Source organism: Abrus precatorius, unplaced genomic scaffold (genome assembly GCF_003935025.1).
Source record: "Abrus precatorius isolate BTA unplaced genomic scaffold, Abrus_2018 Scaffold9, whole genome shotgun sequence".
Classification (NCBI taxonomy): Eukaryota; Viridiplantae; Streptophyta; class Magnoliopsida; order Fabales; family Fabaceae; genus Abrus; species Abrus precatorius.
In genome coordinates this window covers 25130385-25155830 of record NW_020874439.1, presented here as the reverse complement: position 1 = coordinate 25155830, position 25446 = coordinate 25130385, and the positions used below count along the sequence as shown (strand labels likewise).

The 25446-nt window shown below is 31.4% G+C and overlaps 4 protein-coding genes across 6 annotated transcripts; 3 read left to right on the top strand and 1 right to left on the bottom strand.

Moving 5' to 3' along the window:
- The first annotated feature begins 1101 nt into the window (after nucleotides 1-1101).
- Nucleotides 1102-1778, top strand: LOC113851503. Its single transcript, XM_027482005.1, has one exon. It carries the CDS (start codon nucleotides 1119-1121, stop codon nucleotides 1776-1778), a length of 660 nt encoding a protein of 219 aa, XP_027337806.1. The 5' UTR covers nucleotides 1102-1118.
- A 4429-nt stretch (nucleotides 1779-6207) lies between these two features.
- On the top strand, nucleotides 6208-9993 carry LOC113849913. Its single transcript, XM_027480163.1, has 2 exons — nucleotides 6208-6741; nucleotides 8555-9993. Exons 1-2 carry the CDS (start codon nucleotides 6405-6407, stop codon nucleotides 9991-9993), a joined length of 1776 nt encoding a protein of 591 aa, XP_027335964.1. The 5' UTR covers nucleotides 6208-6404.
- Nucleotides 9994-12101: 2108 nt separating this feature from the next.
- LOC113849818 (reticulon-like protein B1) lies at nucleotides 12102-14348 on the top strand. Its single transcript, XM_027480004.1, has 5 exons — nucleotides 12102-12396; nucleotides 13114-13294; nucleotides 13391-13532; nucleotides 13780-13849; nucleotides 13953-14348. The coding sequence occupies exons 1-5, from the start codon at nucleotides 12183-12185 to the stop codon at nucleotides 14120-14122; spliced, it is 777 nt and encodes a 258-aa protein (XP_027335805.1). The 5' UTR covers nucleotides 12102-12182; the 3' UTR covers nucleotides 14123-14348.
- Nucleotides 14349-15520: 1172 nt separating this feature from the next.
- Nucleotides 15521-25432, bottom strand: LOC113849729 (golgin candidate 3-like). 3 transcript variants are annotated; one of them, XM_027479843.1, is made up of 17 exons: nucleotides 25003-25432; nucleotides 23912-24010; nucleotides 23108-23236; nucleotides 21896-22051; nucleotides 21430-21556; nucleotides 21275-21339; nucleotides 20275-20439; nucleotides 20061-20135; nucleotides 19758-19904; nucleotides 18673-18969; nucleotides 18413-18478; nucleotides 17487-17689; nucleotides 17178-17232; nucleotides 16377-16562; nucleotides 16015-16166; nucleotides 15810-15932; nucleotides 15549-15716 (listed from the first exon to the last, which is right to left on the bottom strand). In XM_027479843.1, exons 1-17 carry the CDS (start codon nucleotides 25225-25227, stop codon nucleotides 15659-15661), a joined length of 2328 nt encoding a protein of 775 aa, XP_027335644.1. In that variant the 5' UTR covers nucleotides 25228-25432; the 3' UTR covers nucleotides 15549-15658. The 3 variants fall into 3 exon arrangements, with proteins under 3 accessions (XP_027335642.1, XP_027335644.1, XP_027335643.1); XM_027479842.1 differs by having other exon boundaries at nucleotides 15598-15932; XM_027479841.1 differs by having other exon boundaries at nucleotides 15521-16166; nucleotides 20019-20135.
- Nucleotides 25433-25446: the final 14 nt, after the last annotated feature.

The window sequence follows — 25446 nt, the reverse complement described above, 5'->3', positions numbered from 1 at the left end:
AATAAAATTATTATGTACTAAAAGTTATCGATCTTTTTCTAAAAATTTAAAATTTGATTAAAAAAATTATAAATCTTTCAAATCTTTTATAAATTTATATTTTTAAATTCTTCTAAATTTAATTTTTTTAATTAATATTATTTTTTTCCATTTTTTCTTCTCTTTTACCTCTCAAATTATTTTTTTCTTTCAAACTTTATAAATAAACTTAATAAAAATACTATCTAAAAGATTTAGATTATTTTTTCCAGCACTTTAATTTTTATTAATTTTTAATTTAATGTTTCCATACTGAAAGACAACCGCATTACTTTGTGATGATTTTTTTTTAACCAAGCATTGATTGTTTTGTCTCATTCTGCAAAGCTTTTGAGTTGATCAAGATCGAATGTTATAATTTTGAGAATTCTAATTAATATTTTAAGATTATTAGTTAAATAAAAAAATATTAGTATATTTCTATTATAATGTGTAATATATCTCATTCATTAATTATTAATGAAAAAATTATTAACTTTTTTTAACAAGAATATGTGAAATATTTATTAACAAGATGATGTAACTTTTGAATATTGAATGCTTTTAACAAAAATCTTAAACTAAAAAAATAATAGAATATTCGTTTTTATACTCATATATTCATTGTCATTTTACATTTTTTAAATACAAATTATTTTTTCTATTGATATAATTATAAAAGAAAGAAAATGATATTGTCGACAAAAATAATTGTAAGAAAGTGATAATAAATATATGGCATTAAAAATGCACACTTAAAAAAATGTCAAACTTGTATTTAAAAACAATAAACTTAAATCATTTTAACTTATAAAAGCCTCAAATATATGGTAAATATACAATCAGAGAAAACAGAGGAGGTGGGGAAGGTTAGTGAAAACGTCAAAATTTCTACCCAAGATCACACAAATTCTTGGACTTGCTACTTAAAGTCAACCAACTTAATGGAATGTGGGCCACATGCATTTGCTACCTTCACAGGCACACTTTCACAAGTCCTCAGGCATAAGGATCATAAATAATAAATCAAAGCAAAACACTACATATAGAGTTTGTTGTTTCACAAACATACCAACCTCAGTACTTTCCTATAGCCAGCCATGGCAGAGAAGGATCAAGTTAGGCCCTTAGCCCCATCAATAGATCGCCCAAGCAGCGACGAGGATGACACCACTTCACACCGCCGAACACTTGGTTGTAGAAAGTTCATCAAATGGTGTGCTTGCCCATTATCCTTTTTACTTCTTCTAGCAATAATAATCATCGTTTTGATCTTCACTGTGTTTCATGTTAAGGACCCCGTTATCAAAATGAATGGTGTCAAAATCACAAAGTTCGGACTTGCCAACACTTTAACACCAAAACCTGGGGCTAACATGTCCATGGTTGCAGATGTATCAGTGAAGAATCCTAATGTTGCATCCTTTATGTATAGTAATACCACCACAAGTTTGTACTATCATGGCATCATGGTTGGTGAGGCTAGAGGACCACCTGGGAGGGCCAAGGCTAGAAGAACAGTAAGGATGAATCTCACAATTAATGTCATCACGGATCGAATCCTGTCCAGTCCAGATTTTGGGTCAGATTTGGTTTCTGGGGTGTTGACTATGAACAGCTTCTCAAGTGTTCCTGGCCACGTTAAGATATTGAGCTTGTTTAATAAACATGTTGTTGTGAAAATGAATTGCACCACCACTTTCAATATTTCTACACAGGCAATTGAAGATCAGAGTTGTAAGCGGAAGGTTAAACTTTAGTTATCCATGTATTAGTTTAATTTAGTTTCCTTCAATAATGTGTATGATTATAGTACCAGAAATAATAAGGAATTTCCTTTGTTGGTTTGTTTTTCAACTTTGATGTTATGTGAATGTTTGTTTTTCTTTCTATTTTTGAAACTTCTGTGTAAGGATAAGGACTAAGGACTGAATTGTTGTAGTAATTGATGGGCCGGAAGTTTTTCTTTCTTTCTTCAAAGAAAGGTCAAATTGCTTCGGAATCCCTTGTTTTGGGGCTGCTAACTGTTTAAAATTCATATCACACTAAACGAGATTTGCTTGTGATTTTTAATATAAAGTGTAGTTGCTTAAATTAAAAGAGTATTTTATTTTATTTAGACTAAGCTTCTCATGTTCTAAGATGTTGCAATTTTATTTATTTGTTTTTTTACAAAAAGAGCGTGTGATTTGTCAAGCAATTAGTTAAAAAAAAAGAGAAATGTTAAAATTTGATTAAACACATGCCTAATATACTACTATTACTTGATATATAATTTTGTGGATCTGAATGTTATATTATTTTATACCATGGATGATTTAGTTAAATAACTATTTATTTTTTAAAAAAATATTTTGAAAGTTCATAAAAATAAACTAAATTAAAGATACATAATAATTTGGTTTTTTTAAGATATAAAATAATAAAAATTCCAAAACTTGATATATGTCCTATTTTGATAAAAGCTCAAAATATGCCTCATATATATATATATATATATATATATATATATAAAAGGATGATGCATTTGCATATAAGACACACAGTTACTTGCGCATTTTATGAACAAAGTTTTAACCTTAAACATGATATAAGTTGCCCTAAAGATTATACAATTTACATTCTATATAACATAAAAATTTGGGTCTTATGTTTTGGACAAGTCATTTTAACTTTATGTACAAGTCACTTGTGATCTCTTATACGATTTATGTATAAAAATTGAGTTTTAATGTAATTTATATTCTATGTAACACAAAACATAAGTGGCAATCAGCCCAGTTTTAAGGGTAGTTTAGAGGTGCGATTACCTAGGGCCCAAGCTTAAAAGAGAGCCTAAAGTAAAAATCGTGTCCTACTTTTACTTGAAAAAAATTTCAGCTCTTACAGTTTGTAGTTGGAAAAAATAGAAAAATAATTTTTTTTAATTTTCCGCACTTCACTTGCTATAAACGTATTCGACTCATTGACCTATGTAGACTCAAAACTTCATTTAATTCTAAAATTTTACTATTCTTAACATTAAATCTCATGGAGAATTTTAGTTTTCTCCAAAAAATTAAATAGTTATTGATTTTGTCAAATTTGCAGATTGTTATTTAAATATTTTAATCAATTATAGAATTTTTTTATTGTCCTGATGAATATATTATCAACTGAAAGAAGTTTTTTAAAGTTAAAGTTAATCAAAACCTACCTAAGGTCGTCAATGTTATAAGAACCGTTGAATGGTCTCACAATTTTATTAATCGATAAAGAATTTTTAAAAAATATTAATGTTAATGTTACCATTGATGATTTTGCATCTCAATGCTCGTATAACTCATTTTTTATGATTTCATGTGTTTTTGTAGTTAATTATAACATAAGAGTTGGTTGAATGGAAGAATATTTTTTTTTATAATTTTATTAGAAAAAATTATAGCTACTTAAGAAAAAGTATTATTTTAATAAAATTATTAATATATACTTTTATTTTATTTATTATATTTTATAATTTTTTTAAAGGGTCCTAATTTTCTATTTTGCCTAGGGTCTTAAAAAGGTCAATAACGGCCCTGGTGGCAACACTTTATATCACTTATGTTTAGTGTAGATCACTTTAACTTTATGTATAAGTTATATTATCTTTAATGATTTATCTGTAAAATTTAAATTGTTTTGTACTTATACAATATATATATATATATATATATAAAAGATTATATATTTTAAAATTTAAATTTTTTGTTTTATATAAAAAAATCTAACAATATTAGACATGAATTGACTAAAAATTTAACTTAAAATAGAAAAAAAGAAATGTATTAAAGAATTGTGAAAACTTATGTAACTTATTTAAATTTTAAAAATACAATCACACAATATTTTATTATCAATCAAGTTATATTGATGTAATATCTATAGACCTAGATTCTCTCTCAGACGTCTTGTCACGTTGATTTTTCATTTTTGTTTAAACGAAAATACAAAATTTTGCTTGACTAGATTGTCCAGTTAGTACTAAAACGAGAGAGAATCTCAATATAATATCTATAATTTACAAAGTGACATGTTTTTTTATATTTAATGAAAATGTACATATCTACATATTATAAAATATTTTTTGCAATGTTTGCTATGATACTAATAAATTTAAAAGAGTATTATCTTTTTCAGATTAATAGCTGTGATTCTTTTAATATCTTAAATATGAGAGAGTATTAACATATTTTTTTCACTAAATTATTAATTATATTATTTATTTATATAAAATTAATAGTTAAGATTATCTATTCATATAAAAATAATAGTTAAGATTGTTTTATGTATAAGAAAGGATGTCTTCTCAATTAGTAAATTTTATCTTGCAAGGAACTTGATAATTGCTTTGGACAATTTAATTTTACAAATACAATTTGAGTCTTTTGAATAATTTGGAATGTTGGAGGTGATATTTAATTTGTTAGATTGTGGGGTGGGAACGTGAGCAAGGTAACAAATTAGTGTTAAGGAACCTAAAGAACCACCGAATAATCATTTTCTTATGTTAAGACGAGCCTCCCTACTTATCTAAGTGCTTATTCGGCAACCCATCCAAAATACCAGTAAGGTAGTTAATTAGATCAATTCTAACCACTTGTTGTTGTGTTTGGTAAAAATTTGAAGTTTCTAAAATCAATGTAGGTAGGTAAAATTCATTTTAAGAACGACAACTTTTTTTTTTAGTTTAGTTAAATAAAAATGATTATGGATTTAAAACTTGTAAATTATATTTTATTTACATTTTAAAGTATTTTTATTTTTCTAAAGAATTAACATTAATTTTTCTCAAGTCCATATGTCAATAACAAAAAGCCTTCTTTATTATAGTCATGATCGCAGCTTCTTCAGCAAATATTGTCCTTATGGCAACAAAACATGGTTTACTTAACTACAAAGATAATTCTTCAAATTACACTGAGGACAAGAAATGTGAAGATGGATTCATTTATAGGGTCACAATACATACTATCTGGTTCTCGGATTTTAGTCTAACAAAAAACTATTTTTTATTTAATTCTTAAAATTAAAGTTTAAATTCACATTTTATATTTAAATAGATTATCAACTCAAATTCAATAGAAAAAGTTTAAATAAATTAAGTTAAAAACAAATTAATTTAAGTCTAAAATTTAAAATTCAAACTTTATATTTTAACAAATTTATTCTAATTAATCTAGTACAGTCAACTCATTTTGTTACATCTAGGTTCCTTTGTGCAGTGAGTACAGAAGAAATTTTATACATTGTTAAAATAAAATTCTTTGATTAAAAACTAGTACTTAAAATACCTAACAAATTCTACCTAAGTTAATTTATTTTTCTAAAAACTTGAGATGCAACTTATGATTTGCAAGAAAAATTGAACAGAAGAACACAAAACATGAGTTTGGGGTAAAAATAATTTTATTGTTTGTTTAATGAGAAAACAAAGAAATAATACAAACAATGATATGGTATTTTATTTAGGTAAGGATAAAATGAAAAAAAAGAACACAAAGATTTCAACTTTTGAAAAAATATATTTTCCTATTTTTCTAATTTAAATTTCAATGTTCTTTCTCTGTTCTTATTTCATTTTCTCTGAAAATTATAAAATGGTTAGTGTTCTTTCATATATCATGTCATTTGTGAGAAATTCAGGAAAAAAATGACATAGTGAGATAAAGTCTTGAACACATCTCATTAGGCATAATTTTTAATAATTAAAAATCAATAAAATGTAAAATATCTTGCACTAGAGAAGTAAGACAATACACATTAAGAAAGAGAGAAAATTAAAACATTTTAAGTCTAGACTCTGAATAAGTTACTCAACTTTAATACCAGTTTGCTTGATTATGAAACTACCCATCTTTCTGTAGATTTTTCAACACATGTATGAGCACAACAACTTCACCTAACTTTTTGGATTGACCAAATGCGTTTATAGTCAAAGCTTGAAGGGAAGTTGGCAAGGGATTCTTCTTTGCATATTCATCCCCACACATCCTTCTTCATCTGTGCCACACTTCCATTCCATTCCCACTCACACTGCAACAGTAAATTTTTTTATTTTATTTTTTTCACTTTTCACTGTTCATCCATCAATCCAATAATAAAAATTAAAACTAACACTATAGGTGAGCATGTTAATTTGGATTCTCTGGAGTTGGAAAATTAAATGCATGGGTGATGGAGCAGAAGAATTAAATGGAGTTAGAGAGTAGAGTTGATCCCAAAGACATAATAGAGAGAGTGTATTAAATGCAGCAACTAAGATCCCCACCCACCCTTTTGGTCCTCACCAAAAAACAAACCCTAATTCCCTCACCTCTCCTTTCACAAATGGAGAATTCCCAAATTCATCCTTCTTCTTCTTCTCAATGTCTTCCTCAAACCCTTATTCTCCACCATCACCAACCACCCCTTACTTCACCAACCTTGGCTTCGGCTACTCCATCGCCATTGCACTCGGTTTTCTCTTTCTTCTCTCCACTCTCATTCTCTCTTCCTATCTCTGTTGCCGCACTCTCCGCAACCGTAACAACCGCACCACCACCCAACCCAACCCTGATGGCATCGTTCTGCCACGTGTCATATTTGTAGCTGAAGATGATGACGACGATCAGAACCCGCACCGTGATGGAAACGACGTCGTTTTGGGGTTGGACCAGGGGGTTATTAATTCTTACCCTAAGTTTCCTTTTGTGAAAGATGGTGGTGCGTATGATAGCACGTGCTCGATCTGCTTGTGTGAATACAAGGAATCGGAGATGCTGAGAATGATGCCGGAGTGTCGCCATTATTTTCACCTTTGTTGTCTCGATTCGTGGTTGAAGCTTAATGGGTCGTGCCCCGTTTGCCGGAACTCCCCCATGCCGACGCCGTTGTCGACGCCGTTGCAGGAGGTGGTGCCGCTCTCTCAGTATGCCGCGGATAGAAGGGGAAGGAGGTGACTTTTCTTATTGGGTCTGGGTTTTGGGGATTAGGGTTGGGTATGAATATGGCGAGTTTTTAATTATTTTTTAAAAAAAATTCAGGGGTAAAAATGATGAGGTGGTGGTGAAAATGCGTAGGGTTAAAGGAAAATTAGAAAAAGAAGAGAAAAAAAAAATGTTATTGCTACGGGTTTGATAGTGTGAAGTAGTGAATGTGATTATATGGCATTAACAAGTGTGTTCCTCGTTACTGAATTACTATTGGTAATGCACCGAATGTTCCTTTTACGGAAGAATTAGTACTATGATTTGGAAATGATTTGACATTTTTTTGGGGGGTTAGTTTGACCCACAATGGAATCTCTTGAGAGAACATTACAATTTACTATTTTTATTTATTTTTCACTTTCTCCGATTTGTCTCTATTTAGAAGAAATTGGTAATTTGTAATGGGTCGTTTTTGTTTCCCGTTTTTCAATTCATGGACCCATTCAGTTGTTGTCATTAGTAGACAGCTTGCATTTGGTACTCATTCATTCACTGAGGACAATGTATTCTCTTCTACCTTTTTGTCATTTTGGCCCAATATTTACGGAAAGTATGTGCAATATCCTGCTCAGCATAGATAAATAGAGAATGTCAATGGATTACGGATTCCTAGCACGGTAACGTGTGCTTGCGATATAGTATATTGTTTTTTTCTTAATATATGCAAACCAGCTGAAGTGGTGAATTATATTTATATTTTGGCCTTACTTCAGCTTCATTACACATCTTTAGCAGTACGTACACAATAATGTCAATTTTACACCCGATTTTTGAAGTCCATGAGTTGTAAAGAAGAGAGAAATAAAAAGAAAAAATAGAAGAAAGAGAGAGAGAGAGAGTAAAAAATATAATAGATGATGAAAAAAGAGAGATGAAAATAAGATAAAAGGAAGGTAAAATATTGTGTAAGTGTGTGAATATAATTGTTATGAACATTATAGTTATCTGTATCTAAGTATGGTGCATGTGGCGCCAGCTTGTTCTTAAAGCAGTGGCATTTACTAGTGTCTTCTATCTTCAGTTGCATTTCCTATTTTTTTGCTATTGGCATTCCTCTAGATCCGTGTAATTGTTGAATCACATATTATTAATATTTTCAAAAGTGATTACCTTAAATGTAGGATAGGTTTGGGTTGACAATCACGTTTTTGCTTATTGAAATTAAGTACTTGTTAAGGAATCACGAGAATGCTTGGATAATCCGCTATGCAAGTGCAAAACTCTATTTATTTGCATGCGTGGAATATGGATTCCGATCTATCTTAGTATCCTCTTCGCAGTTGTTCATTCTGGTTTACCATTATGATTTTGTGACTAATGGGAATACCACACTCCATATTTTCACCGTCGAAGTAATCAATCAGCTTCAAGGTAATTTCCATGATCTGTTTTTCTGTCCTTATTTCAACTTCAGTTTTGATGCTAAGGCTGTATGAATATCTTCTATTTGAGCCACATTTGTTCAGTTATTTATTGATCTGAAACTGCATATCTCAACTTCAAGGTATGTGCCTTTTGAGACCTTTGTCTCGGTTTTTCTCTGTAAGAACGCATGAAATCTTTTGATATTCTTAGTCCTGAAGATAAGGGAATGACAAAACACAATGTTAATACAAAGTTTAAAAGATGGAGACGTGTTTACTGTTTCATGTTTATACCTGCTGCTCTTGCTCTTATCCTCTCTGCTGCTGCCATGTCCAAGTTCTCCTACAAATCATTTCTTGGTACTGAATCATTATACTCAAATCTGAATCCTGAGGTCCCAAATGGGAATCAAAATGAAATGATGACAACTGTACAAAATGTAATTCAGAAGATTCAAGAGGAACTGGACAAACTGAGGGAAACAGATGAAGACTCATCATCATCACCACTTATATTCCAACATGGTGCATTTCTTGCTGATATAGTAGGACTTCTTGAGTCAGTGGTAGCACCTCATCAGCAAAATGGTAGTTTCACAGTTCATCCTCTGGTGAGTAAAAAGAAGCAATCTGATGAACCTGCTGATTACTTCCTGCGAGAAGAGATTCGCAAGTATCTCAGGATCAAGCCCAACAGATTAGGAAAACAAAATTTTATGGGGGCAAATGCAACCTTCACCAGCATAGGACATGCGTGCTTTGCCATGAAGGAAGAGCTAGAAGAATACATGGATTATGATGTTGGTGAAATCTGCAATGATGACTGGAAACTAGCTCAAAAGCTTATGGTACATGGCTGTGATCCTCTACCAAGGAGAAGGTGCTTTTCAAGAGCTCCTAAGCTATACAATCAACCATTTCCCCTCAATGAATCCCTATGGAAGCTCCCTGATGATAGAAATGTTAGATGGAGTCAATACCGGTGCAAAAACTTTGCTTGTCTCGCCAACAACACCACTCACAAAGGATTCTTCAAGTGTGCAGACTGCTTCAATCTCACCAACCATGAGAAGCCAAGATGGGTAAGATTGGATGCTGATCAAAACCAGACAGCTGATTTCCTCATATCTGAGGTTCTTGGAATTAAGCCAGGAGAGATCAGAATAGGATTAGATTTCAGTGTTGGAACTGGGACTTTTGCTGCTAGGATGAGGGAATTCAATGTGACAATAGTTTCAGCCACTATCAATTTTGGGGCACCCTTCAGTGAAATGATAGCTCTTAGAGGACTTGTTCCTCTCTACTTGACTATAAATCAAAGGCTTCCATTTTTTGACAACACCCTTGATTTGATTCACACAACAAGATTTCTAGATGGGTGGATTGACTTTGTGCTCCTAGACTTTGTATTGTATGACTGGGATAGAGTTTTGAGGCCAGGCGGGTTGCTTTGGATTGATAGCTTTTTTTGCTTGAAGGAAGATATATATGATTACTTGCAGGCCTTCAATACTCTTAGATATAAGAAGCACAAATGGGTTGTTGTTCCAAAGCTTGATAAGGATGATCAAGAAATCTTCTTTTCTGCTGTTTTAGAGAAGCCTCCTAGGCCATTCAGGTGAACCTAACCTTATAGTGTTATCTTCTAGTCTATGCGGATCCCATCATTCTTTATTCTCGGTTGATGTTTGAGATATGTTAAATGTTGAATATAGCATAGCTGTCTTGTGTTTGTAAATTTTTGGAAATAACTGTTCAGTATAGTATATGTCGATAATGAGCTTCATAGTTCAAAGCCAATTCAATAACTCATGCTCTGTTTTACAAGATTGATTTTCCTGTTGTTTTTTCTTATTAGTCTCTCTCTTCCGATCTCCCATATTTAACAACGTATTACATCATTAATTAATCAAATTGGAAGTACTCAAAACCTTAGTGCTTAGGGTTTATGTATGTCTTGTCTGTATGTGATATTTGGGATTTGATTTGATATTGGACGGTGCTGTCAGATGTTAAATATTCTTGCCCACTCGAATTTGTTTAGGATTAGTAAAGGGAGAATCTAATAGCCTAAAACCTACAAAATTTTGGGGACGGCCACGTATGAATTTCACTATTTCTTTTTTCATCGATTAATGCGTTGTAGTAGTTGTATGCCGATAAAACGTATCATGATAAAATAATATATACACATACATAAAAAAAATTGAAGATCAAATTTTAAATATAAAAAGCATGAAAATTTTTATTTAGTTGAATAATTTTTAATTTTAATTATGTATATATAATTTGTAATAATTTTTTATCTTTTTCTATTCAAAATTATTATTTTTATTTATTTATATAGGCAAAAATTAAATAATATTATGTTAAATTTCATAAAATATATTTAATTTTCAGTAAAATTATTGAATCATGTAATTTTATCAATGATTAAGTATATATATCTAATTTGATTAACTTTTTATATAATTATACTATCAATGACTTTGATATTAAATATAATTTTAAAAATTAAATTAATAAAAATTATATTTAATATCAAAGTGTTATATTTATATGTTAACATAATTATTTAAGTTGAATAACAATATTAATATGAATATAATCAAGATATTTTTATATATTGTAAAAATGTTATATATATATATATATTTAAATATTTTCACTTGAAATCTTATTAATTTTTTAAATTTAACATATTAATATATAAATAAAATAAAAATCGTGTACTATTTACGCTAAAAATAAACTTGTATCTTGAATGTTTTAAAGAAAATTTATTCCACAGTAAATCATTGTTTGATTATTTTTATACTGAAGAAAATCAATTATATAGTAAATCAATAGGGTTGTTATAATTGTTTGTTGAATAAATACATAAAACAATATTAAATAACTAAATAAATAAAATGAAATAAAAAATTCTAACTATATATCAGAACAATAAAATGAATTTTGCGAAAAGGAGTAGGTGTCGGAGACTCCAAATCTGTCCAATGGATGGCCGCCACTTGTCCCCTGAGCTTTTTATCTGTCGGTCACTACTTTTCGAAAGCATCCACCGCCTTCTGAGTGAGTGACTGCACATCACTAATTCTCTCACATTCAGTAACTTTTTTTCTTTGATTTTGACATTCCTGAAAGAGACTAATAAATCTCCATAACTTTCTTAATTTAAATTAATTAAGTTAAATACTAATTATTAACTTAAAAATATTGAAAATATCATATATATATATATATATATATTCACTATATTTAAATATATTTTAACATAATTTTAATAAAAGAATTATATTTTAATTTTTTTACTAGCATTCTAAAAATATTTGTTGTAATTTAATTAATTTTCACTAAGATAAAAAGTATAAATTATACTTAGAATTTTAATTTTAATTAAAAAAACTTAAAATGCTGTAATTAAATTTTCTGCATAATTACCCCATTGTAACATGAAAAAGTTGTAATTTTTTACCGAAAGCTTTTTGAACAGCAAGCAAACATTAGCGCAGCATGCAGTACTATATGCATGATTCATTGTGGGGTCTTTTGAACGATAATCAACAAACGCCGTCAACTCGGACGGCGTGAGAGACCTCGACCATATCAAAACTCAAACGCCGTCTGTTCCGGATTCAAATTTCTCCCGAACCTGAGCTTCGGAATCCAAACCTCGTTGTGCACAACACTATAAAAGGAAACACCGAGCCCTTCGCACGCTACACCTCCGCAGCACGAACCGAAAGGGAAAAGCTTCAATTCCTGTATCAGCATTTTCGCATTTGAAGATTTAGGGTTTTCGGAGACAATGGCGGAGGAATCGGAGAAAACAGTGCCGCCGCCGAGTGGCGAATCGTTGCTTGATAAGATCAGCGAGAAGCTGCACGGCCACGATTCCTCCTCCTCCTCCTCCTCCTCCGATTCAGATTCCGATAAGAAGGACACTTCGTCCATTAAGGACAAGGTTTATCGGCTCTTCGGGAGGGAGAAGCCCGTTCATTCCGTTCTCGGCGGCGGAAAGCGTATGAATTTCTCTTTCTCTGTTTACACTGTTTACTTGTGGTTCCATTAAATATAGATCTGTGATATGAGCTGATTCATTGGAGTGGTTATATATATGGTTCACTGATCGGAGGAAAGTAGATTTTAAATGCTACATTTTGTTTAATTCTCCTTTTTCGATTGATTTTGTTGTGTTTCTCTATGTGATCGATTATTGAAAAGGCTGAATATGTCTCGAAATTTCTTTATTTTGCTATATTTATCGGGAAATCGAGTTAAGATATTTTAAGACGTGTCAATGCTAGAAAAATAGATTTGTAATGTAGCATTTTTTAAAAGTTCCATTTTTAGCTTATTGTTACTTCGATGTGGAATTCGAGTTGAATTTGAAATTTTTCGGTGCTAGATATTTATACTGCTGAATTAAAAGAGCATTTGCGTAGTTATCTGATAGGATTTTTCTTGGCAGTTATTTAGCGATTGATTCCTATCTTTGTATGGCATGCCCATCAACCATCTCATCCTTTTATTATATAAATCGGGATATCTTTGAACTAGACAACTTGTGAAAGACACGATTCTTATTTTCACCGCCTGAACATTGCTATATTGCGTTATACTTGAACAATTCTTATTTATTAGTTCGTGATTTACTTCTTAAGATGTAAGACTTGATATTCGGTTTTGTGTTTTTTATATTCTCTCTTATTTCTCTTTTTGTTAATCTTCAATTACAGCTGCTGATGTGCTCTTGTGGAGGAACAAGAAGATATCTGCTGGTGTACTCGGCGGAGCCACTGCTGTTTGGATCTTTTTTGAGTTGCTTGAATATCACCTGCTTACTCTAGTCTGTCACATTTTGATTTTGTTGCTTGCGGGTTTGTTTTTGTGGTCCAATGCTCATACCTTTATTCATAAGTAAGACTTGGACTTCTTAATCCATTGAACCAAGGTGTAGTCGCGTACTGCGATGCTTTTATCTAACCAATTTTCATGTAATAAATAATATTGCAGGGCTCCACCTCGCATACCAGTTGTTCATCTTCCTGAAGAACCATTTGTCCAAGTTGCATCTGCGTTGAGAATTGAAATCAATCGTGGATTTGCTGCCCTGCGTACTATTGGCTCTGGAAGAGATTTGAAGAACTTCCTCCTTGTATGTATCCTGTGAAATTCTAATTTCATTCATGCACGTTAAATATCTTTTTCAGAAGTAATTTTCATGGATTTTGTGGGCTAAATAATACTTCAAACTCAGGATTTTAACAGTCAGACTACCATTTGCTGTATCGATTGTTCCTAATTAATTTAGCTTAGTTTAGCAACTTGTAAGACTAAGACCTGAACTATCGTTGTCACATGATTGTCGTTTGCTGAGCATTCTGTTGGTGACGTTATGTTAGGTTATTGTTTGCTTGTGGATTCTGTCAATTGTGGGTAGCTGCTGCAATTTCTTGACCTTATTCTACATTGGTAAGAATAATTTATTTTCCTTTTATATATAAAGTTTTAGAAGTTGTAAACATGAAATATGAAATAATGAAATTTTACTGATTTACATAATCTTCATTTGCAGCTTTTGTTTTGTTGCACACTGTACCTGTCTTGTATGATAAATATGAGGATAAGATAGACCCTCTGGCGGAAAAGGCAGCCGTTGAGATTAAAAAGCAGTATGCAGTGTTTGATGCAAAGGTCTTGAGTAAGATTCCGAAAGGGCCGTTGCAAGGCAAGAAGTTAGCTTAGTTAAGTTTTTTGTTTTGCTAGAAGCATGTCGATTTTGGTGGTTACAACGTTTGTTGGATTTGTAGTCTTCAATCCGTAATTATTTCTGTAAGCTTAAAATATGTTATGGTTTTTACTCCTGATAAGAATTTTTGGTATCTATTTTTTTTGGTTACGGATTTCAAGATCAGTTTATTTCCTGATGCATGTTACTTTAAAATCAAGGAAAAAGGTGCTCTGTTTAAGGTGATATTCGTCGTTGAAATTTTTGTAGTTATTTAGGTTTGGATTAAATTTATCTATTATTTGATGTACTCTTCTGTGCGGTACCTTAAAATTAAAATTTTTTTATGGATATTTAACTCAATTTATACCAATAGAAAGATACGTGATAAGTTAAAAAAAATATTATTATATATATATTTTAAAGACTTAAATATTTTTTAATTTATTTAAATATAATAATTTATTATTTAAATACGTATCTAAATATTATTTGTTAAAACTTTTTATATACGTTACTTTGAAAAGTTTTTAAGGATAATATAGAATTTACCTTAATTTTTTTGTTTTAATGAGTGTTTTTCAATTTAATAATCTATAATATTATAAAATTTAAAAGTGATAGGGTCAAGTAGGAAAAACATAAATAATAAATAAAGTAAACGGAACTACTGTTATAATTCCTTTGTGTTGATGTTTGAAGCATTCGACATTATAAAGAAAAGGAAATGGCGGTAGGTTTAAACAGAATTTGTTTAGATGAAGATTATCGCGGTGGTAAAAATACTTGACGCATAAAAGCTGTTAAATTAGCACGCTCGATAAAATTATTAAGATGATAAATATTTTTAAGTAAATTTCAAAATTTATATTAAAGTCTGTACGATATTATTTTAATTTTTTTTTCATTTCTTATTTTATTTCCCATAATTATTTATATTTTAAAATTATCACACATAATTTCACAGGTAATTTTTATTATTAAAATTTTAAAAATGAAATCAATTATCTTACAAATCACGTCGTGATGTACGAAAATTTAATGGAATTGACGAGTTTAGGTTGATACGATACGGTGAAGTAACTTAGTCTTGTCAATTCGGAATTCCTTACAACGATTTCATGATGATAAAAAAAAAATATCTAGAGACGAAATGCGTAAAGAACAAAAATTTAAAGTTTAACTGGCGATATTCAAATCATTTTCTGACCACAAAACTTGATACCAAATTAGGTCACAATCATTTTTTTCAATGAGGATGCATAAAATAAATATCAAATTTTCAGCTACCTATCTTCCCGACATAAAGTTGTACAAGACGAAGGTTTGTTATCAAAATTTGATAAATACCAAAGGGATCGTATCGCATGATACATAAACAGGTAAATCATTTCGTAGAGAAGAAAATATGCATCACAAAATAGAGAATATATATAACTGCGAATTGGTTGAAATATAAATTGTATCATATATACATTAAAGAGATGGAAACGATGTTATATGACATCTACTTCAGGATAATTTTCCAAAATTCCAAAATTATATACGTGAAGTCAAACGAGATGCCGAAGCCAATGGAAAGAAAAAGACTTTGGAAGTTCCCTCTCCCCCCTTAAGTGAAAAAAAGACACTCATTTTGAATGTGAAAGAATTAAATTGAACAACAACGCATGCCTATAATTTTTTAGAAGCAATGATATATACCTTTGTTTAATTGCGTACTCTAATGTGTATTCAGTATCTCGGAAGCAGGTTTGAAACAGCAGTTTTATCATCAGATGATGAAAGGGGAACTGTTGAGAACTCAGAATCAAAATGTTCATAATGCTGAAAATTACCACGAGGGGGAGGGCTGATGTTTTGATCATTTGAAGTAATTGGAAAATAAGATGCAGTTCCAGTACCGAACCTCCGATTGGAAAATGGTGGAGTGGAAGAGATATTTGGACTTTTTTCATGTGCGACTTCCGCGACATTACCTGCTGTATTTCCTGATGATTCTCTCCTCTCTCTTTCTTCCGTTTCCTTGAGAAGAAAATCAACCCACAGATCTGCAAACGACTGCAAGGAGAAAAGAAGTAAACTTAGAAAAGCATCTGCTGGCATTACATAAAGCAGAAGATGGTTCACCTAAGGTTGTGTCAGGGAAAAAATCATTGGTTTGATTTTATAAAGTACACAACTAGATAACAATCCATAGAATCAAGTAAATCTATAACCTCAATTTTATCACCAAAACTGAAAAGATTAAGCCAGATGAAAATAAATCACCTGGTTATCAGACCCTGCATTTGCAGCTGCTTCAGTCGATTTGCCTCCCAAGATGCCTCCAACCAGGCGACCAGGTAGCCCAAGAACTCCACGAACAACACCTTTGCCTGAACCTTGTTGAGCAACACCTATCCTTTGCTTATCCTCATCAGAGAATCCAAGCATGCGAACCATAAGATCCAAAACCTGCCCCAAATATAATAAACATTTAAGCACAGGATCAATTTACATAAAACATCCCAAAAATCAGATAAAATAATAGAGCCAACATCAGCAGTACAAGTTAAGGAAAGCACACATAACTGGCTGCAAGTCAACAAATGCAAGCGGAGAAGAGAATTTGCAAACATCTACCAATGTTGCATGCATCTGTCTTACCACCAATTTTACGAAGCCTTTGCTTTTCCTGGCATTCTAATCATTTCGTCACATAGACCCAGTGGATATAATAACTATTTACAATGCATGATTGGACGAGGTTATTTCAGGATTAAAAAAAAAAGATTTTTTTACTGCTCCCCGAGAACTTAAAATAAAGGCGATTATTTCCAGTGATTTCAAATGAACAAAACATGACTCAGTTAAAATGCTAATCTCATATATCATAAATTTGGTATTAAATTTGAATACATGAATTTGCACTCTACCACCGCCTCCAGCTTCCATACACGTGCACACAAATTATGCCAGTGTTGAGCATAATAAAGGATGTGTTGTGCAAAATAAAGGATATGGGGTTTCATTCCAGATCCAGTCAAGAACAACGCATCTAAAGCAACCAACATTAGAAGATTTTCATACCTCTGTGCTGTGATTTCTCTGGAAATATGTTACAAGTAACTTTATCACAATGCGCCTGCAACCAATAGAATTTAGATTAGTATAATAATTTACTATCTCAAACAAAAAGCAACATAATGACAGAAATTGTTGCAAGTCTAAATTCATCAAAATTTCATATTTAAAATATTCCAACATTAACCAGAGAAAATTAAAGAGAGATTGTAGCGGATGTCCTCTGCAGGAAATTTATCAGTTTACTAGAAGAACATGATTGAGCAAATGTTGGAAGAAAAACATACTATGAAATATGAACACAAACAGGCTAACCTGTCAACAAGATAATCTGAATCCACTGACATTCTATTCAACCGTGTCATACTCTGCTCCAGAGCTCGCCTCAATTTGGCATTGTCATCCTCAAGCTTGCTTACTCTACTTCTCCATTCAGTTTGTGCCTTCTCAGATAGTGAAAGCTTGGTTAGAATTTCTTCTTTTTCATTCCTTGATACATCTGCTCTGTGATCAGCATCCTGGTAATAGCAATAACCATTTAATCCACAACTTACTAAATCAGAAATGCCAAGATGACGACAGTACATCTGCTAACACTACAAAGGATTTATAATTAGCCTTCAAGAAAATATTGTATTAATGTAACAACTTAGATATTTAATTTTATTAAAGTATTAAACAACAAATTTGAAAAGTAAAAAATTAAATTAAAGAATGAAAAGCATATTTTTTTGCCAAAATATTTTTATTTCAAACTCTAAAAAAATTATCAAAAATATAATGGAAAAGATAAAGAGTAACAAATCCAAAGGTTTTCTATATCTTTAAAAAAAACCACCCGACATGTCAAAACAAATAAAATAATTTATGTGTACATTTAAGAAGTGTAAATAAATACTATAACAAATAAATAACACAAACTTAAGTCATACAATTATTATACTTTAAATATGTGTCTTTTCTCCACAGGTTCTACTTTGTAAGATTTTAAGGATGTCTATATTGATTTTATTAGCAATAAAACTATTTTAAATTAATGGATTTCTTTTAAATATTTTGATTATAAGAGTTTTTAATGCTACTAATTGAAATTAATGTTACTAATTGAAGTATGAACTAAATATATTTTTATTATAAAAAATTCAAAATGTAACAAATAGGTGCCCCAATTAGCATAAAGTAGTAACAAGAGCACATTCAGATTATCCATTTATCATTTTTAGAGACAGAGAGAGTCTTACTTTTAAAAGTTGAGAAAGCTTAGCTGTTTCTTCTCTTGCACATGCCAACTCCCTTTCTAAATGTTCCTAAGGAACAAAAATATAGAGCGTGTAAGCTTACTCAATATAACTAAAGACAAAAGCACACAGACTTAAAAAATAATGACATAAAAATATATGAAGGAACTGTACAAACAAAATGAAAGAGGGCGTGTGTTAAAAACCCAACTACTGTCTGTTAATTTATCAATAAAGGAAAACACAGAGAGATATTTTTGTACCTTGGCTTCAATTTCAGCATAGTACTGTCCTAGAGCTGTTTGCAGATTTAAAAGTTCAATATTTTTAGCATCTATAGTGCTCATACAGTTTCTAAGCTTCTTGTTCAGGTCATCAATGGCCTCCCTAGAGTTGAGAATTTCACTGCTGTTTGCCATCTTCAGTTCCTCCTGACTTGCAATTTCTTGCTTCAAATTTCTCTCAAGATGCGACACTTGAGCTCTTAAATAATTATTGCTATCACGTAGCTCTTCAATGATTTTGCTGTCTTCATCCATTTTTTCTGATTCTTCATATTCCTAGTTAAATCAGTGAGGAAAACAATGTTGATGCTGCAGAAAAATAGATATACTAAATCTATTGAGGACAAATGCAATTGTAAATCATTCACACTCAGATAATTATGGAGAAAAAAATGATAACAATGCAGTAAATATTATAACAGAATAGAAGTACAGAATGAAAGCAACCAAACCATGACCACAAATCATTCTATTAGGAAAACTAAAAGGTAGTTAAATTCCAGAAAACCACCTACTATTAAGGTTCATATTTAAAAAGAGTGCAGAGCAGCAATCAGGAGAGTTCAATGATTAATCTAACAGATTGCATTAGACAATCAAGGAAAATTAAGTTATTTGTGTAAAATATTTCCAGTAAGGCAATCAAGGGGATCAGGAGAGAAAGCTGACCTGTATGACCATCAGGAAGGAGTTAGGGAGGAGATAAAAGCACAAAAATAGACAAGTATACAGCAGTAAAGGAGAGTGCAGGGCCTATTGCATAAGCTTTGTTTTACAGTTTCAGTCTTTATCATTCATTGTAAGGGGATAATACAGTAGATTTACCCCAACTACGAGTATTTTGATTCAGTTTGTAACATTGTATAATAAACTATACACAACTTTGTTCGGTCGTTAGCAAGAATACAAGCCTGGTAAAAAATATATTAATATATAATTGATATACACACAAATGAAAAATTAACACAATTGAGTCATTATCTGTCTGGTGAATGTCATGCTTACACATCATTGGTTCCACTTTAAAAAAATTAAGATACAGACATAAAGTAAAAAAATGAAACCTTTGCCAGTAAATGCTGTTTAAGGCGTTTCAATTCTTGTACTGCTTTGTCCTTATCCTGCAGTGTTTCCTTCAAATCTTTAGTTAGCTTTTCTAAGGATTTTTCCATTTCTTCCTTCCCTGGAAAACTTTTGGAATGATCTGGCATCTGTTATGAGAAGCCAATGGCCCAATCCCCAAAAAGAAAAGAAGAAAATAATTATTAGCAAGGATTTGAATGCATAATCTGTAAAGTGCATACTACTATCAAGTTTTGGCTCACATCACTGATACTTCTTGAATTCTTTTTCTGAATATGTGAAGCATCATTGAGCATCATTTTATCAGTGAAAGACTTCCTGCCATTTTCAAGAGCAGCCTCAATTTCATTCTTTTCCATCTAAAAACAAGGAGAACAGGTCCATATTAGATTGCATTCAGAAGAAAATAATACAAAAGCATCATTATGAATTTTAGCCAAAAAAAAAAAGAAACTTTTTCATGTTGCAGTCAGATGTAGTAATTATAAATATACCAACCTTAAGAGTGGTATTTTCTTCCTCTAAGGTTTTGATAAGTCTTTTCAAGCCATCCATAGCCTCCACTGCCTCATTTTCTCGTCTGGTCAACTCAAATTGCAGATGCTTTATTTCTGATACCTTCTCATTCAATTCATTATGTATTTTACTCATCTCCTTCGATGTCTTCAAAGAAATAACATAACATATGTATGTGTTAGATAACCAAAAGCTATATAACCCAGCCCATGGCAAAGAAAAATTACAAGATTCCATGGCAATACCCCTCTTGCTCAATGATGCAATGGAAAAGATTAGAATGTCTTGTAGGCCATATACTGATCATATTATTACTTATCAGTTTAAAAAAGTATAATCCAAAGAAAAAAAATTATAAGATGATGAAGAATTAATAAAAGCAGTCCATGTTCTCATTTAGTTTATGTCCATCTATTTGATATTCAAAGATAAATAGATGAATTTCAAATTTGGATTGCTTTTCTGAATTCACAACAGCGAGGCATTTTTTCAAAACTTTTTTGGCAAAAAGCAGATTAGTATATTCCTTTGATACATCTATTGATAGTTTGATACTAAATACCATTATTTTGTGTACATCCAAACTTTATATATATATATATATAGAGAGAGAGAGAGAGAGATATTGTCCAATATTTAGTGAGTGTATTATCAGTCTTTTAACAATAAAATGAATAAAAACCACAATTTGAAAGGGTATAAAATTACTAAGGTGTTTTTGATTGAACGTTCTGTAACATCACAGCATGTTTCATCACATAAAGAGCCAAAGTGATCAACAATGATAAAAGTATCACATACAAAAGATGTCCCAGAATACACAACAATGAAACATTCATTTCATATTTGCAAAATTTGCCTTATCTCCACAGTGCTCTTTAGTTTGAAAGTATGTTCCTTCAAATAATATCAAAATAATCAGTTTGTTATCTCAAGAAACTGCAAAGAAAATATATATGTCTACCGTAATATAAATACTCACTTTGTCTCTTTCCAACTTTAATATTTTAAGCTCCTCTCCAAAAGATTTGTTCAATTTCTGTTCCTCTGACATCAAAGAAAGAATCACAATGTCAGGAAAGTTCATGCTGAGACTTGAGATACAATTTAGACATTCCACAAGCAAAATAAAAATACCTTGGAATTTTAGACGAATGTTTCCCAATTGATCACGTTCTTGCTCTATTTCTATCTTCAACTTTTGTATATCTGGCGATTGTTGTATAGCTAATGTGGTATTTTCATCAACCAGATCTGCGAGCTCCTAGAAGGCATTCATACATCTGTTGTCAAGTTCACTCATCACTAAAAATAAAAATGTAAAGCTATCAAAATGTTATAAATCAAAACAACCAAGAAAATAGTAGAACTTTATGCATTATACAAACACACAAAAACAAAATTATAAGCTACGTCCACTGGGGAGAAAAAAAAAAGGTGCACTTCATGCTGAGGAAACCTTGAAAATCAGGACATAAAATCAAAAACAATGAATTAATATATCAAAATCACAGACAAGGAATATAAATGAACAGCAGAAAATAGTCAATTTCTTGTGTCGATGAATTATGTAAGGAGAACCAGAAATCAAAGGTATTATTACCTTATAATTTCCTTGTAAATTTGAAAGTTGAAATTCCATCTTACTTTGAACAGCATCAGATTCCAAAGAAGACATGGTTCCATTGTTTATAGCATAACGATTTTTCCGTTGCATGTTAAACTTATGCTGTCGATTGGGTGATTGGTCACTACTTCCCTGCGCAAATATTTTTAAGTAGTCAACATGAATCTTTATTCCTTAGTTATCTATCAAGGTCAAACACATATAAGCAAATACTATTAATTACATTATATTGTGTTCCCATACTTGGGAAGGAACAAAGCAATATGACAAGCTTAAAGACACACTCTCAAGCACTCCATAGATATACACGTCCTACCAACCCATGCTAGATAACCTAAAACAAGACAAAATTCTAAGAATTAAGGAAATTTGCATTTTTCCACAAGAATGATAAATGTATGACCAATTTTTTTTCCTCAAATTACTTGTAACTTGCATCGATCTAAACATCATGATGGACAAAAAAGTCATGCATAAAACAATTTAAAAATCATGATCGAAGAGCTTTCTAAATTCTAATACCATGGTTTTCTTTTAAAAAAAAGGACATCCTAAGAAACCATTGGCTTTGAAAGCATGAAAGCCACAAAGAAAATCCTATCTCAGATTTATTGGTGTATATCTCTAGATGGAGACTCAAGGCACCGCAAAAGATCATAAGAATCTTCCCACCTTTCCCCTACCAAAACCTTGGAAACAAACAAAAAAAAGTTGCAATTTCAGCAAGGCCAGTCCCCATTAAATAAACAGGAAGTATATGTTAAAGCAGCCAATTATCTTAAAAAAAAAATTAAAGCTAAAATGTATGAACCACTAAAAATAAACAAAACAAAAATGTTATAGCAGCACAAGACCATTTTAATATAGTTATATTGTATGCCCTTTCATGATTCTAGCCACAACATATCTCCATAAAATGAGAAGTGTGTTCAGAATAGATTTGCAGCATTCTATCGATCCTTTTCTTTGAACACATTGAATGTTATGCTATCTTCCTGCTTAGGCTCAAAGTCCAAAAACCAAACATGAATAAAAACTGAGACATGACAATTGTATTGCCAGTCAAGCATCCTCATTAGAGAATAAATTTCACCAGAAACCAAATAAAAAGGAGGACCCCCAGCACAGGTTTTAAAAAAATTACATTAAACTTGCCACAATAAAGTTTTAATTAGAATACAGTAATACCCTGAATGTATAAGCACCATTTGAAGATGCTCCAGAACCTTCAATTTTGGAGACACTTAGAGCAGCACTTGTGGCCTCCAAATTCTGCTTCAGAGAGCCATTTTCTTTATTTAATTTAACAATCTGATCCTGCAAAGGAAATGATTGGATGATGAATTTTATCAAAGGCCATTTATGAAAAAAATTTATTCAAAAACTAAGATAAATTGTTAAGTGACTATTAATGGAACTTCTCTGAGAGAGACCATGTCATGAAGATATAATTCTAAAATGTTTTGAAGAAAATTAAAGTCCACTTGCTTTGGGGGAAGGGATAAAGGATCAGAGGTTTACTTTAAAAAGCACAAAATCCAGAAAAAAAAAAGTATATATATATATATTGATATTAATTCTAAATGATCCATAGTTGCTGAGATCACTTTCAAAACACAAAAGTTACATAGAACCAACAATAGTTCTTCAAAAAGGTACAGAAGACACCCTGGTTAAATGAAATTAAACTCAATCAGTATGCAGAATAGACAAATTGATGAATCAAAATTTTTTTTGGCAGAATCTAAGAGAATTGCATAATTATTTAGCTTTAACATGTGAAACTAGAAATAAAATCTACAGAATACAGACCACATGTACATTAATTACATATATTCTGGAAAGTAATAACATATTAACAATACCTCTTTGTCTTTTAATAGAGCTGCATAATTAACTGACAATGCTTTAATTTCTGCCTCAGAAGCGCGAAGTTTCTTGATTTCTGCTTAATTACATATATTCTGGAAAGTAATAACATATTAACAATACCTCTTTGTCTTTTAATAGAGCTGCATAATTAACTGACAATGCTTTAATTTCTGCCTCAGAAGCGCGAAGTTTCTTGATTTCTGCTTTGTATTGTTCTATCTACAAGTACAAGAGTATTGAAATGACATCTTTTTCTTTCAGGTTAAAGACTGGTATCTTATTTAACCATACCACAACTAGAGTAAGGAAAGTTAAGGGGCAAACAAGTTACAAAACCCTTAGTACACTGCAATTGCATACATTGGTAACAAAAATTCATTAATTAACCTACTGCTAATTTTGATGTGGAAGAATGACAAGTTGACAATGTTATGGAAAGAAGAAAGAGGTGTTTTTACTTATTTTACAATATAAAAACACAACAACAAAAATCAAGTCTTATCCTAACAAGTGAGATCAGCTAAAAAACTATTGTAAAAAAAAGGAACACATACGTCTTTGATCTACGGGCAATTTAACAGGCATTATCTATCTATACATAAGTCAGTTTCGTAGTAGCTTGAACATTATCCTAATTAGTTTCTTTAGAATAATTGCTTAGCAAACATTCAAAATTAGTACTTAAAAATACAGCATCCGTCATACTAGTTCTTAAATAATGAAAATTACACCAGTGTTCTTAAATATACATTTAGTCATTAAATTAATCCCTAAAATCTAAATATATACTCTGTCGCTCATATTGATCATAGAGACTTTACGACGTGGATACTAATTTGACCGAAGAAATCCATATTCAACTTCAAGTACGAGAAGAGTAATTTTCCCTCGGGAACCAAAATGACCGACGCTATATACCTCTAGTATTTGCTCAATATTTATTTGTTCTATAAATGTTTTTTCTGTTTCCAACTCAGGAAACAGCACCAAGGGAATTGCAGAAATAACATGATGCATCAAAACTGAAAACCAAGACCTCCTTCATTGCAGAAGGATATATGTGCTTGATGCTTGTTAGGTTCACTTACTGATCAACGATTCACACGCATTCCTAGCTATAGGTCAATAATAGTTGAATGCTTCACTCGATTAACGAAGCTACTACGCACACTACACAATTTAGAGAGAGAGAGAAAGAGAGAGAGAGAGACCTCGGAAACAGAAGCATGATCGATGCCATTTGTGAGCGGTGACCTAACTCCCGATTTGGAATGGGCGGAGCCGTGAGAACTCCGGCGATCGGAGATGGCAGAGTTGTCGCCGTTGGCAGGACTTCCGGCGGCGTACATGTGGAGAATCTCGTCGTCGTCATCGTCATGAACATCGAGAGCGATCTTGTCCAAATTCTCCTTCAAATTGGCAATGTTGCCCCACATGATTCAAATCCCAAATGCACCCCCGAAAATTGCAGTGAAGGATTATATAGATAGATGCAATTGCTTTGTGTTTAAGCTTTTTAAATTTAACTTATTAATATTGGTTTTCGGGGAATGGAGAGGGATTGAATCTGTGAAAGTGGGCACTGCAATGTGCAACCTCTGGTAGATCTCAGATGAGAGGAGAGAGAACTCTTCGTTTTCATTACATTCCGGTTT